General features: G+C 39.8%; 1 protein-coding gene across 3 annotated transcripts in view; it reads left to right on the top strand.

Annotated features, from left to right (window-relative positions):
- Nucleotides 1-9095, top strand: part of abcd3a (ATP-binding cassette, sub-family D (ALD), member 3a) — an 89518-nt gene extending 80423 nt beyond the window's left edge. For all 3 annotated transcript variants that reach the window (XM_077735900.1, XM_077735901.1, XM_077735902.1), the window contains 3 exons: nt 4906-5010; nt 8575-8631; nt 8778-9095. In XM_077735900.1, coding sequence (XP_077592026.1) covers nt 4906-5010; nt 8575-8631; nt 8778-8855 — 240 coding nt within the window. In that variant the 3' untranslated portion in view covers nt 8856-9095. The remainder of the gene's footprint in view (nt 1-4905; nt 5011-8574; nt 8632-8777) is intronic.
- The last annotated feature ends 3384 nt before the right edge of the window (nt 9096-12479 follow it).

Here is a 12479-nt window from a genome sequence, read left to right as displayed (position 1 = left end):
TGGCGGGGAAAAATAAAACGATCATTCGTGGCAGCTGGACTTTTGAAATCAGATCACCCTATAGCAAGGTCAGGGATGGCAAAAAGTCAAGAGGAGTCATGTGGGAGGTCAAATACCATTGGACCTAGGCAAACTCGGGCAAAGATACCAGGTGACCACAAGTGTGCTGATGTATGTGCTACTCATGCACAGCTTTAGGCCGCAGTGGTGGGGTGTCAAGGATTGACATCCTGTGACAATAGCGAACAGGAAAAAAAACGAGACGAGTGGGCGAGAGTTTTGCAATTGCCTGGTCGCCTTTAAGACCCAATAGGCTGCTCCATTGGAAAAAAGAAAACATATTGACCTTTTTTTTAAGATTACCCCCACTCAGGGCCTCTATGGACGACCACAACAGCTACTGTGACCAGGTTTGCACATCACAACCTCCGGGAAAACTCTGAAAAGAACATTGAGTGTGCTCACATGAAAATTAAACAGAACAAGTCCAGAAGCATCTTCATTGTCAATAGGTAGCTGTTCGAACACTGCCTCCGTATATACGATGAACCCATTCCAACCGTCTCCAGGGTCCCCTAGAGAACACAAATAGAACCCTGCTTCCTGGCAATCCCAAGCTCTAGTGCATGCAGTATTGACTCCTGCCACATCTTCTCTGGCGACTAACCCTGTAAACGGTTCCACTCTCAAAGGTGCAACAACTGGAGAGCTTCCATACCAGAAATTGACTTGGTTTTCCCGGGTTTCTCAGTAACATTGGGCTTTACAGCAGGAGGATGCTTGGACTTACCCTCACCAGTCTGGCAGAGGAGTACATTAATTTCGGTGCTCGGACGTTTTGTCGTTGGTCTTTTGGTCGCTAGTCTTTTGGTCGCTGGTCTTTTGGTCGCCATTAGGGTTAGGGTTTCAAATGTACTTAGATATTAAACCCTTACCCTAACTCTAACCATAACCCTAACTGCGGCCAAAAGACCGGTGACCAACAGGGACACAAAAGACCAGCGACCAAATGTCCCGCCACGATCAATTTCAAACTGGAGATGATGCTCCAGGATTCCTGTAACCTCTTTTTGGCACAAGCAGCAATCATTCTGGTCACTTGGAGGAATTAGACTCCACTGGCTGAAACAGAGTCCACAAACACATCATTCTGACTATGTTACACTATGGGACACCAGTGTTCTTGGCCTTGGTCTAGTAGACTGACTTGGAGCAAGGCCAATCTAGCTCCGAGATGCAAGCTGGTCGTGTTTTAGGAAGAGGAAGCAGCAAGATGCACACAAGCCAGGCATTACAAGGGCAGTGGATGGCCTGAGGATGGAAGAGAAAACAAAGCTCTCCGGGAAAGACCTATGGGAGATGGAAACGTTCAGGGCTTATCCCACGACCAGCCATCGCTCTTTGTGCAAGAAAGTCAAACCAGCTCGCCATCAGCTGTAAGGCATACGTCGAGCAGCTAGATGGAGTACAAGACTGTAAAATGTTGGCAGACCTGTAGATGGGACTTGATCAGTCTCTAAAAAGCACATTCACACTTTGGATGCACACTTGAATGTGACAGGAAACACGAGAATCAAACCAGCTCTCCATCAGGAGTAGGGCAGACATCGTACAGCTACAGTGCCGTGAAAAAAGTATTTACCCTCTTCTTGATTTGTCTTTTTTTGCATATTTATCACACACAAAGGTTTCAGATCATCAAACCAATTTAAGTATGACACAGAGACAACCCAAAGAAATAGAAAATGCCATTTATAAATAATAATTTTATTTACCAAGGCAGAAAAAAATACCGTATTTTCACGACTGTTAAGTTATTTGTCATAAATAAAAAATGATGATGGGGTTGCGTAGAAATATATAATAACAGGGGCAATGTTAGGTTAATCCTTATTATAAATGGGGTGGAAAATAAGTGGATCGATTCTCTTCTTGCAAGAATAAAAGGATATGATCTCAGATGCCTCCGTTATTGAAAGCTGAACTTGGGAATACTTATTGGTGAACCTATCAACGACTAAATGCTGCACCGCATTTAAACACTGCAGTGTCAGAAACAAGTTCGATTTCTCCTTCAAAATTTGCTGGTAGAAAACAGAATACATTCTTCCATCAATTACAGCAAGTCATCCTGGGCCTGAGCTAGCAAAGCAGCCCCAGACTATCACACTGCCACCACTATGCTTCACTGTTGGTATAGTGTTCTCTTGATGAAATGCAGTGCTATTTTTTCGACCAATGTAACAGGCGGCACACCCCCAATAAGTTAAACTTTTCACTCATCAGTCCACAAATGTTCTAGCAAAAATGTGGAGGATCATCAAGATGTTTTTTAGCAAACGTAAGATGAGCCTTTATATTGTTTTTGGACAGTAATGGTTTTTGCCTTGGAACTCTGCCATGGATGCCAGCTTTGGCCACTGTTTTACTTACAGTAGAGTGATGAACATTGACCTTAACTGAGGCTAGCGAGGTCTGCAGTTCTTTCAATGTTTTTCTAGATTCTTTTGTGACCTGGATGCGAAGTCATCACACTCTTGGAATAAATTCAGCTGGCGGACAACCACAGGGAAGGTTTCTCACTGTTCCCACTTCTCTCCATTTGTGGATAATGGCTCTAACAGTGGTTTCCTAGAGCCCTATAGCCTTGGCAATGGCATTATAACCTTTTCCAGACTGATACATGATGCTCTGATCTAGTAGCCTACTTCACTTCGTCTGACATATTCTTTTTAAGTGTTTTTCTACAATTGTGATTATTCACAATTATTTAGTGATTTAACAGAGAGGGGCAATTATTCACAGACGGCCTTGGTGAAAAAAAATCATCATTTGGAAACTCAATTTTCTCTTTGCTTGGGTTCTCTGTGTCACACAAAAATTGGTTTGATGGTCTGAAACCTGTTTGTGATAAATATGCAAAAAAAATCCATCATATGTTTTCATGTCACTGTGGGTGCACAAATGACATGCTTTGCACATGGGTGTGAGAATGCTTTGGAGACATCTCGCGCAGCCATAAACCACTACTGATTTTATTTTTTCTGTCGAGGCAATTGGATTGGATAACTTTATTCATCCCGTATTCAGGAAATTACATTGTGGCAGTAGCAAGAGGGGGATTAGATAGAACAGCTAAGCACAAAGTACAAAGCAAATCAAAGTAAATGGAATCATCATTAAGACATAAAAGCAGCAAAAACACAAAACAAGCAAGAGTGGACGAAGCTACTGCGGCCGCCGGACGCCGCTTAAAGAGCACCATTTTGGTTGCGGTAGCTAAATCGGACGCAAAAAGACGTAAAGTTGGACAAAAACTGAAACCACACACAGGAAGTCTTCCATGAGATGGGGAACTTCTGCAGACTGTGACTGAGGTAGAGAATATGCAGAGTCGCTCTTCCAAGCTTATCCGCACAGTTCCTCAGTAGTCTGAAGCTGAAGAAAACAGCAGCAGGGCAGAATTCCTCGACTCCGTTTCTGGTAAGCGCTGACAGCTCTTCCATCCCATCCCACGATGGAATGGTTGGTCAGAAGCGTTGCCTCTTCTCCCAGCACTTTTGTCCAGCTCCGAAACTCCGGCGGCACCGAGGTGTTGCTCCTTCTGCTGCATATTGTAACAGCTAGTCCCATGTGTGTGACAGCGTAGGCATGGCTGGCTGGTTCCAAAAAACGCCCCGTCCCCGGTCGTGATCATCCTGGAAATTCTGAGATTAATTTTTTTCCCTTATATTTATTACTTTTAATTTGTACGCAGGGGTTGCTTCGTTTTAGGCGCACTTCGCTAGGCCTACCGTCGAAAAAATTGTAATTACTACGCCTACATGAATACATCTATATCTGCAGTTATTGCTTCATCTTACGCTTATCCGCGGTCAGGTCGCGGGGGCCGTACCCTCAGCAGGGAAGCCCAGACTTCCTTCTTTCCAGCCACTTCATCCAACCCTTCCAGGAGGATCCCAAGGCATTCCCAGGCCAGCCGGGAGACATAGTCCAATCCAGTCTACATGTGCTTTGTGGACTTGGAGGTATTCGACCGTTTCCCCACTGTGGAGCCTTGTGGGGGTGCTCCAGGACTTTGGGGTTCCGGAATCCGTGATACATGGCGTGCAGTCCCTCTAAGACCGGTTTCAGAGCCTCTTCGGTAAAAAAATGTCCTACGACCTCTTGTTCATGAGTAAGGAAAGATTGGAGCATGAGATCGATTGGTGGATTGGTGCAGTATCTGCAGTGATGTGGACTCTCCATCGGTCCGTCATGGTAAAAAAGGAACTGAGCCTAAAGGTTAAGCTCTGTGTTTACCAGTCAGGCCTGGGACAGTTACCGGCCCGCAAGCCACCTGCTGCCGGTCCATCAGAGAAATAAACATTAACATTTTCAATGTCACCCTCCTACTTGAAATGAGAACGGTTGTTATGATAATAATAAAGAATTGCTATTATGAGTGGTACTTGTGTTTTTGCCACATTTAATTATTTATTTTTCCGCTGGCAGCCTGGTTAACAAAAAAAAAAAAAACAAAGAATATTAATTAATTTAAAAAAAAACAACCCCAAAAATAAATTCATTTGAAAAACGACCGTTGATTTTTTTTTCATTCTTTAGGTAAATGCAATAAGCTGCCGTAGCCAAGATTGCGTTCCAGAGAAGACAATAAAGGCATTCAATTTAATTCAATTCATCATAGCAATGTAACACTGTGTAATATAAATGTTTGTTTTTTTTTATTTTGCATGCCTGAATTTTAGTTCTGTTGTCGATGCTGATGAAGGTTCCACGCACACACCAGCCACTTTCCTTCCGCTCCCATTTAAACGATGTTTACAGGATTGAAATCCTCTGTATATTCAAACTGAAAGCATATATATTTGGCATTTAATATCTTCTGTGCTGTTACTTTTGTAGATGGCCCGACTATTCTACCACAAGCCCCAGTTTGCTATTTTGGATGAGTGCACCAGTGCTGTGAGTGTTGACGTGGAGGACTACATCTACAGCCACTGCAGGATGGTACGTTGTCTTTTTATTGATAGTTTTGTTAGTAACATAAGCACCTGCTTCATATTTTCTGTTAGGCCCCTGCTAGCAAGAAGAAAACTATTCGCGCCACCGCCCCCCCTCACCCCCCCACTTCCCACCGTGACTATATAAAATCATTTTATAAAATTGTTATAAGTACAACAATTTATCCTTATTAACATTAAAGAAACGGAAAAAAGAAATATAGTCAAACTTACGAAGAATAACTTTATTAAATCTTGTTTTTAAGTCTGCAACAGAAAAGATTTTAAGTGCATCAATGCCTGAAATAAAAAATAAATGAGAGCGCCACTGCCAGCTACTGTAGTGGATGCGCAATTACACTTTATACTAGTACGGCCAAATAAAATCCTGTTCCCCAGGGTTACACGCGCCCCCCTAGGTATCGCACCACGCCCCCCCAGGGGGGCGCGCCCCACTATTTGAGAAGCACTGACTTAAGGGTAGTCCATCAACGTGCATGGTCAGATTTGTACGTTTTTTGTTGGGACCAATTAAAGTGCAGTAGAAACAGCAATTTAACTTTGGGCTGGACCTAATTCAACACAATCTCAGAAATATTCATTCATCTTACAAACTGTGCATCGGGGTTTGCTGGAGCCTAACCCAGCCAACTTCGCCAACACCCTAGACTGGTCACTGACGTCTGGGCGAACGTAGAATTAGCCGAACAACTAATTGGCCGACCAACTATCAAGCCCAAGTACATTTTGCCAACACGCTCGCCCCGCCCCCGGTCTTGTGTGTGTACAAGTTTTTCAACCTCAGCCCGCGGGCCATATACGGCCCGTTACTGATAACATTCATTTAGAATAACAAGTTACAGATAACAACATTAATTTAGAATAACAAGTTACAGATAACAACATTCATTTAGAATAACAAGTTACAGATTAGCATTCATTTAGAATAACAAGTTACAGATTAGCATTCATTTAGAATTACAAGTTACAGATTAGCATTCATTTAGAATTACAAGTTACAGATAACAACATTCATTTAGATTAACAAGGGCATTTATTCACGGCCAAACAAAGTAGTCATAATAGTAAGTACAATAATAACAGAAGAAAAACAGTAGTTATAACAGTAGATACTGTAATTTACACCAGCATAGAAAACATTGAGATTAATCTTTGAATTAAGTTTCTCAGCAAATAATTTTGAATATATATGTCCTAAAATAATGGGAAATTATTTAAAATTAAAATATATTTAACAGGTATATATTTCTGCATGTCTCGAACTCCAAAGAGTTATCAATTAAACAATTGCTACTTTGTCTTCATTTGTTCTCACGGCTGCAAGAAATGATTCCACAGGGCAAAGAAGTTGATGGGGAAATATATTTTATTTTTACATTGACAAATGCATGTATTTACAAAGTTCAAATATGGTTCTGCTGCTTAATAAAAATATTCCTCAATACTCTTCCCGTGACAAGAGTAATCAGGAATATTTTGTATATTTAAAATGTGCTAAATCACGCAAAAAATGGCATTTAATGATTAAATACAGATACTGGAGCTCTTTGGTAGCTTAAACCGAGCCCAGGGTAGTGGTTTCCCTGGTAAAAGACAGCCATGGACGTCAATGGTGAAAAAACCCAAAATGTACTAAAATGACTTTAAATCCAGCCGAAAACAGCATTAAATGAATAAATACGAATACTGCAGCAAAAATAAACGTACTGCCGATTTTTATAGACTATAACCGAGCCCAGGGTGCTTGATTTCCCAGTAAAAAGTGCACTTTTAACTCAGTACCGGACCCAATCGCAGTAAAATTATTTGTCTATCTGCTGGAAGAGTTCTGCCAATTCAAATAAGAACAAAATTTTAATCTTAAATAATTTCCCATTATTTTAGGGAATATATATTGAAAATGATTTGCTGAAAACCTTAATTCAAAGATTAATCTCAATGTTTTCTATGCTGCTGTAAAGTACAGTATCTACTGTTCTAACTACTTTTTTTCATCTGTCATTATAGTACTTACTGGTATGAGTACTTTGTTTGGCCGGGAATAAATGCCCTTGTATTTCTAAATGAATGTTGTTATCTCTGAGTTGTTATTCTAAATGAATGTTGTTATCTGTAACTTGTTATTCTAAATAAATGTTGTTTTCTGTAACTTGTTATTCTAAATGAATGTAATTATCAGTAACGGGCCGTATATAGCCCACGGGCCGAGGTTGAAAAACTTGTACACACACGACCGGGGGCGGGACGAGCGCGTCAGCAAAATGTACTTCGGCTAGATAGTCAGTCGGCTAAATGTCTTTCGGCAAGTAGACCGGCCACCTAAATGAGTCCAGATCCCATTGTAGCGCTTTTTGGAACATCCTAATCAGTGATGAAACATTTCCAGATGAATCAGGACAGAATGGGGCCATGCAACAAAGTTTGTCCAATTTTTCAAATATAACGTGCAAACTGAACCTTCATGGAAACAGATGCCTTCCTGAATATAGAGCTCTGATATTTTTACTGCCTTATTTTGCCGAAACATTTTATAATATCTCAATCATTGCCGACAGCGACCAATTCCACTCACAACCACACCCTCAATCCGAGTGAGCACTTTTTTCACTTCACCTTGGGACTGCAGACATTTGGGCATCATGGCAACCTGCCTTCTCTAAATCTTAATAACAGGTTATCAATATAATGTCTCCTACATTAAAAAAAATCGTTGCATCTTGAACCATTTTCAATCCACATATTTAAATGTCTTATATTTGTTGGCTCAAGTTTTCTGTACATCCAATGTTGACATGCCAATGTGTCCCTGGGTAGTAATTTACCCTTATTTTTAGCTATTTGATTTTTTTTGGACCAGTCTTTGTGCAGAGGCAGTAGTGTCCTAAAATTGGTTGGTTTTTCAACAGGGTGCCAATATTTTTTTCTTAATATGGTATTCCTCCTGCTTCCACCCTTTCGGTGGAGGAATTTTGCTTTTGCGTTCACAATGAGCTCTCTCTTTTGTTTCATACGACCAAAATATCTAGTGATCCTCCTACAATCACAACCTCGCTTTTATACTTGCACAGCTATTCCCATACAAAATTTAAATGCACATACGTCTCTGCCATCGCTCCTCGACACAATTTTTCGATCTCCGCCATCCCTCTTTCACTTGTCATTGACTAGTATTCACATGGTTTCTTTTATGGAACTTCTCAGACTCCACGTCCATCACACTTCCCATTCCTGAAAGGTTCTATACTTACCTAAATTGTTCGATGCCTTTCGTTTCCCGTCAATCCTCAGATCCCAGGAATAATGCGAAAATTCGGCACAAAAAAGGTCTGTTTAGCCATGGCCATGTGGTCCTGGTAGTCATCTCTGTAGCTGGAATCCTGTGTTGGCAACCATACTCAAACGACCAAGTTAATGACAGGTTTAACCTACCCAAAACATTAGAAAGAAACACAAAGTCAGGAATGAGAAAGATTTCAACGCCTTATTTTGTCTTTATTTAATTTTGTTCTGCTTCTTTCCCAATAAATGCATTTTGGCTCTGATTTTGTAGGTGGGCATAACTTTGTTCACAGTATCTCACAGGAAGTCTCTTTGGAAGCACCATGAGGTAAGCAAGGATTTTTAATTAATTTCAACACAACTTAATCTAAGGAACACTTGAGGTAAATCAACCTCACAATATATCCTGAAATAACACAGCTACATGTTTTAATTTTAATATACTCTGAATAACTGTTATTTTAACTTCTTAAGTATTACCTGCACATTGATGGCCGGGGAAACTACGAGTTCAAACCCATCACAGAAGAAACTGCGGAGTATGGCTCTTAACTCCCTATCTAATTAATTGGTCTACTTAACCATGTCAAAATTTGCAATATTGCAACAAGACACAATAATTTAACATGGCCAAAACAATCTGATATTAGTTTTTCCAGATTTGCAATCACAGTATCATTGTTTGTTTGCAGTGTTAATTGCAGTAATGTTAAACAATTACAAGTCCTCATGTATTGTCTTTTTTTCAAAGAATGATTTAATCTGCCAATAAATGGTTTAATAATTTTCTGTCTATATATATATATATATATATATATATATATATATATATATATATATATATATATATATATATATATATATATATATATATATATATATATATATTATATATATTATATATATATATATATATATATATATATACATACATACATATACATTTTTTTCCTTAAACTTTGGATCTATATTTGGCTCATAGGTGGACACGATTGTATTGCCATGATTTTCTGTATAAATTATCAAAATAAATAATGCATACAAATAAACTACAAACCTTTTGTCTATTTGTTTCACAATAAAGGTGGAGAATTCAGACTTGGAGACAAGAAGGTTCAATCACAAATTAATTAATGATGGATGAGTAGTCTTACACCAAAAGCTACATTAAAAAATGCAAGAAGACAAGCAATAAATACCAACAAATATAATACTCCCAATAATCAGGGGGAAAGCATTTGATAAATTTAATTGGATCTTATTCCTGAAAATATTTTTTGGGGGATGCATTTGGTTTTGAAGGTACGCTGTTGCACCGCCAAAGCTACAGTTAACATGAGAAAACAACTTTCCTTCCCCCTGCTCCTCCCTCGGCTACAGGCCACACTTACTTTTGAAGTGATGCTATTCACAGCCAACAGAGGTGTGAAAATGCAAGAAAATACATTTTTATGAGCTCCAGGGTTAAAGCTGCCAAAAAGTCTTGGGTTTTCCAGTGTTAAAGCTTCACAGTGATATTCATGACAAGAGGAAGGGACTCCTTTTAATGAGTAAAGGAGAAACAGCTAGCGGGATCTTGGAGGACTTGAAAGAAAAGGAAGCAGCAGAAAAGGGGGATACTTCGACGCCAGCGGAAACCTTGTAAGCAGGTCGTGACTGGTTTGTTAACTGCAAGGGTTATTAGTCTTAAATTATTATTACAAGGCATACGATCAAAGGAGGGAAGTGCTACATGACCTTGTTGTACATGCGGCCCGCGAGGCGACCGATTGGACGGAGTTAGAAACGGGGCTTAATTATATGCAATCATTCAGTGTGCATCCACTACTAGATAAATTGGATCCCTTCTGTGTAGACATCAATTGGCCCTTGGGGTTTGCTGAAGCAAACTTGTGTGTGCATTTGTGATAGATAAGATGCGTGTGAGAGGAGAAATCCTGTTTTTAGTGAGTCTAAAGTTCACAGTTCACGGCTAAGAGCGTGCTTCCATTGGAATAAAATCATAATTTCAGAATAAGAGCAAAACGTGGTCTGCAGGAAATGCAGGGTTCTGCGGTTACTTTTGAATTTTTCAGATTTTACACAAGAATCCCTTTCAAGGTGATATGGAATCTGTTTGGTAAATGATTGCTTTTGTTTGGCTTTGAAATTGGGAATAGAGCAAGCTAGCCATTTTTGACCAATTTATTGATTTCGAAGGGCTCTTAAAGAAAGACAACTAGCTTTTGGGGGATAAAAGATTACAAATACTGTTTTTCAATGGTTGTTTTTTTTCAAAACACTTTAGCATCAGAGATAAGTTAGTTAGAGAAAAGAGATGATGAAATTGACAATACAGTGGACCCTCGCTACTTCGCGTTCCACTTATTGCTGCCTGCAGAGCTTCGCAGATTTTTTTTCAGGAAAAAAAAATTAAAGATATTAAATTAAAATTATAAATTACATCGTCCTACAGGGTGTGGAAACAAAATATTCTATTAGAATTAGTAATTTCATCTTTTTATAAATTTTAAAACACAAACAATGCACGTATGCGCAAAGCATCATGGGGGATTACGGCCGCATCACGCCCGCGCCACGGCGCGTCACTTCCGCATTACGGGCATAAACGCAAGCTGATTGGCCAGCTGAACGCTCACTGAATATACTCGACTCCCCATTGGCCCATTCACCACGAATGCCCATTCTCAGTCCACGCCTATCTCGTGCTATACAGTACGCTTCTCGCTAAGTTAAGCGTAAACGTTTTGTGAAGCCCTTCGTGATGCCTCCCAAACACTCTCCATGCACTGGTTATATGGATCCGTGATTGTATAGCGAAGCAAATCAGCCTGGACGGAAACTTAATCCGAAGTAAGGGCTGGCTTGAGTGGTTTAAGCGGCGAGTCGGACTAAGGAATGTGTCGCTGCATGGAGCAGCAGCGAGGCGCTATGTTGAGGATGTGTTTCCGGGAATGATAGAAGAAAATGGCTATGTCCCGGAGCAAGTTTTCAACATGGATTAAACTGGACTCTACTGGAAGAGGATGCCGTCCCGAACATTTCTTTTCATGGACGAACTTCAGAAGACAGGTTTCAAAGCCCACAAGAATTGAGTGACTCTGCTATGATGCAAGGATCGAGTGACTCTGCTATGATGTTTTTGAATTTCCGAGTTTTCTGAATAAAAGTTTACATTTATTACATTTGCAGTTTTTTACTCTATATATATAATATATTTGATTTGTTTGTATGCACCAACATACAACCTGCATTCTAATGTGGAATAATACACCTGAATGAACAGCATATTAGCCTGGTGGTGGTTTTGGTCACGTGTTATACGTTTCTACAAGCGTTTTTTAATGGCGCCCGGCTACTTCGCGGTTTCACCCTACTGCGGGGGTGTCCCGGTCCCCATTACCCGCGATAAGCGAGGGTCCACTGTATTATGACATATTGACAACACTTTATGGGTCCTTTATTAAACACTGAAATGTGTCAATATAAAATTTCTAGTGAAAGGTTATTTTCTCTAATTTTCTTAATGTTGGTTTTAATTCTGCTAACATTGAGCTACAGATAACGGCTCTTATCTTAAGCAAACAGTGTCTCCTTGGTGGGGGTGAGACGGGTCAGTTGCAGGAGGAACTCAACCAGTGATTTTAGCTATCCTTGGCAATATGGGGATGATTTGCAAATTAGATCAAAAGTGTTAAGAATTATTTGGTTGTTAATGATATCAAACATTAAAGCAACAATGCAGAAATGGCATTCATACAAATAATAAGGTAAATTGTACCTGGCTGGTTTAGATCAAATAATTGATTTAGGATAGGCATAATTTCCCTAGCACTGAAGAGGCATGGATTGTTTTCAGTGCACGGAAGACATTTCCTGTTCTGTCCTGAGCGGGTGGAATATGCTTTGACATCGGTCATTTTGATGACTATTAGAAGCATCGAACAATTGATGTTGACCAAATGAGGTTGGTTTCTATTGCTTTAAAGGCATGCAAATTATAGGACTTTAGCTTAAAACTTACAGACTTGGCATTGAAATTGTGGGGTCAATGCAGCTAAATGTTAGAGTACAGAGAAAACGATTGGAAAGGACAATCGTAGATAAGTGGGAATTGGACAATTCTCCAAGCTCCAAAATCTGGCTAAAAAACTGATTGTTTGTCGCTTTAGGTTT

This window comes from Stigmatopora nigra, chromosome 16 (assembly GCF_051989575.1).
Source record: "Stigmatopora nigra isolate UIUO_SnigA chromosome 16, RoL_Snig_1.1, whole genome shotgun sequence".
Classification (NCBI taxonomy): Eukaryota; Metazoa; Chordata; class Actinopteri; order Syngnathiformes; family Syngnathidae; genus Stigmatopora; species Stigmatopora nigra.
The sequence above is the reverse complement of the archived record's forward strand: the minus strand, read 5'-3'. Positions and strand labels throughout refer to the sequence as shown.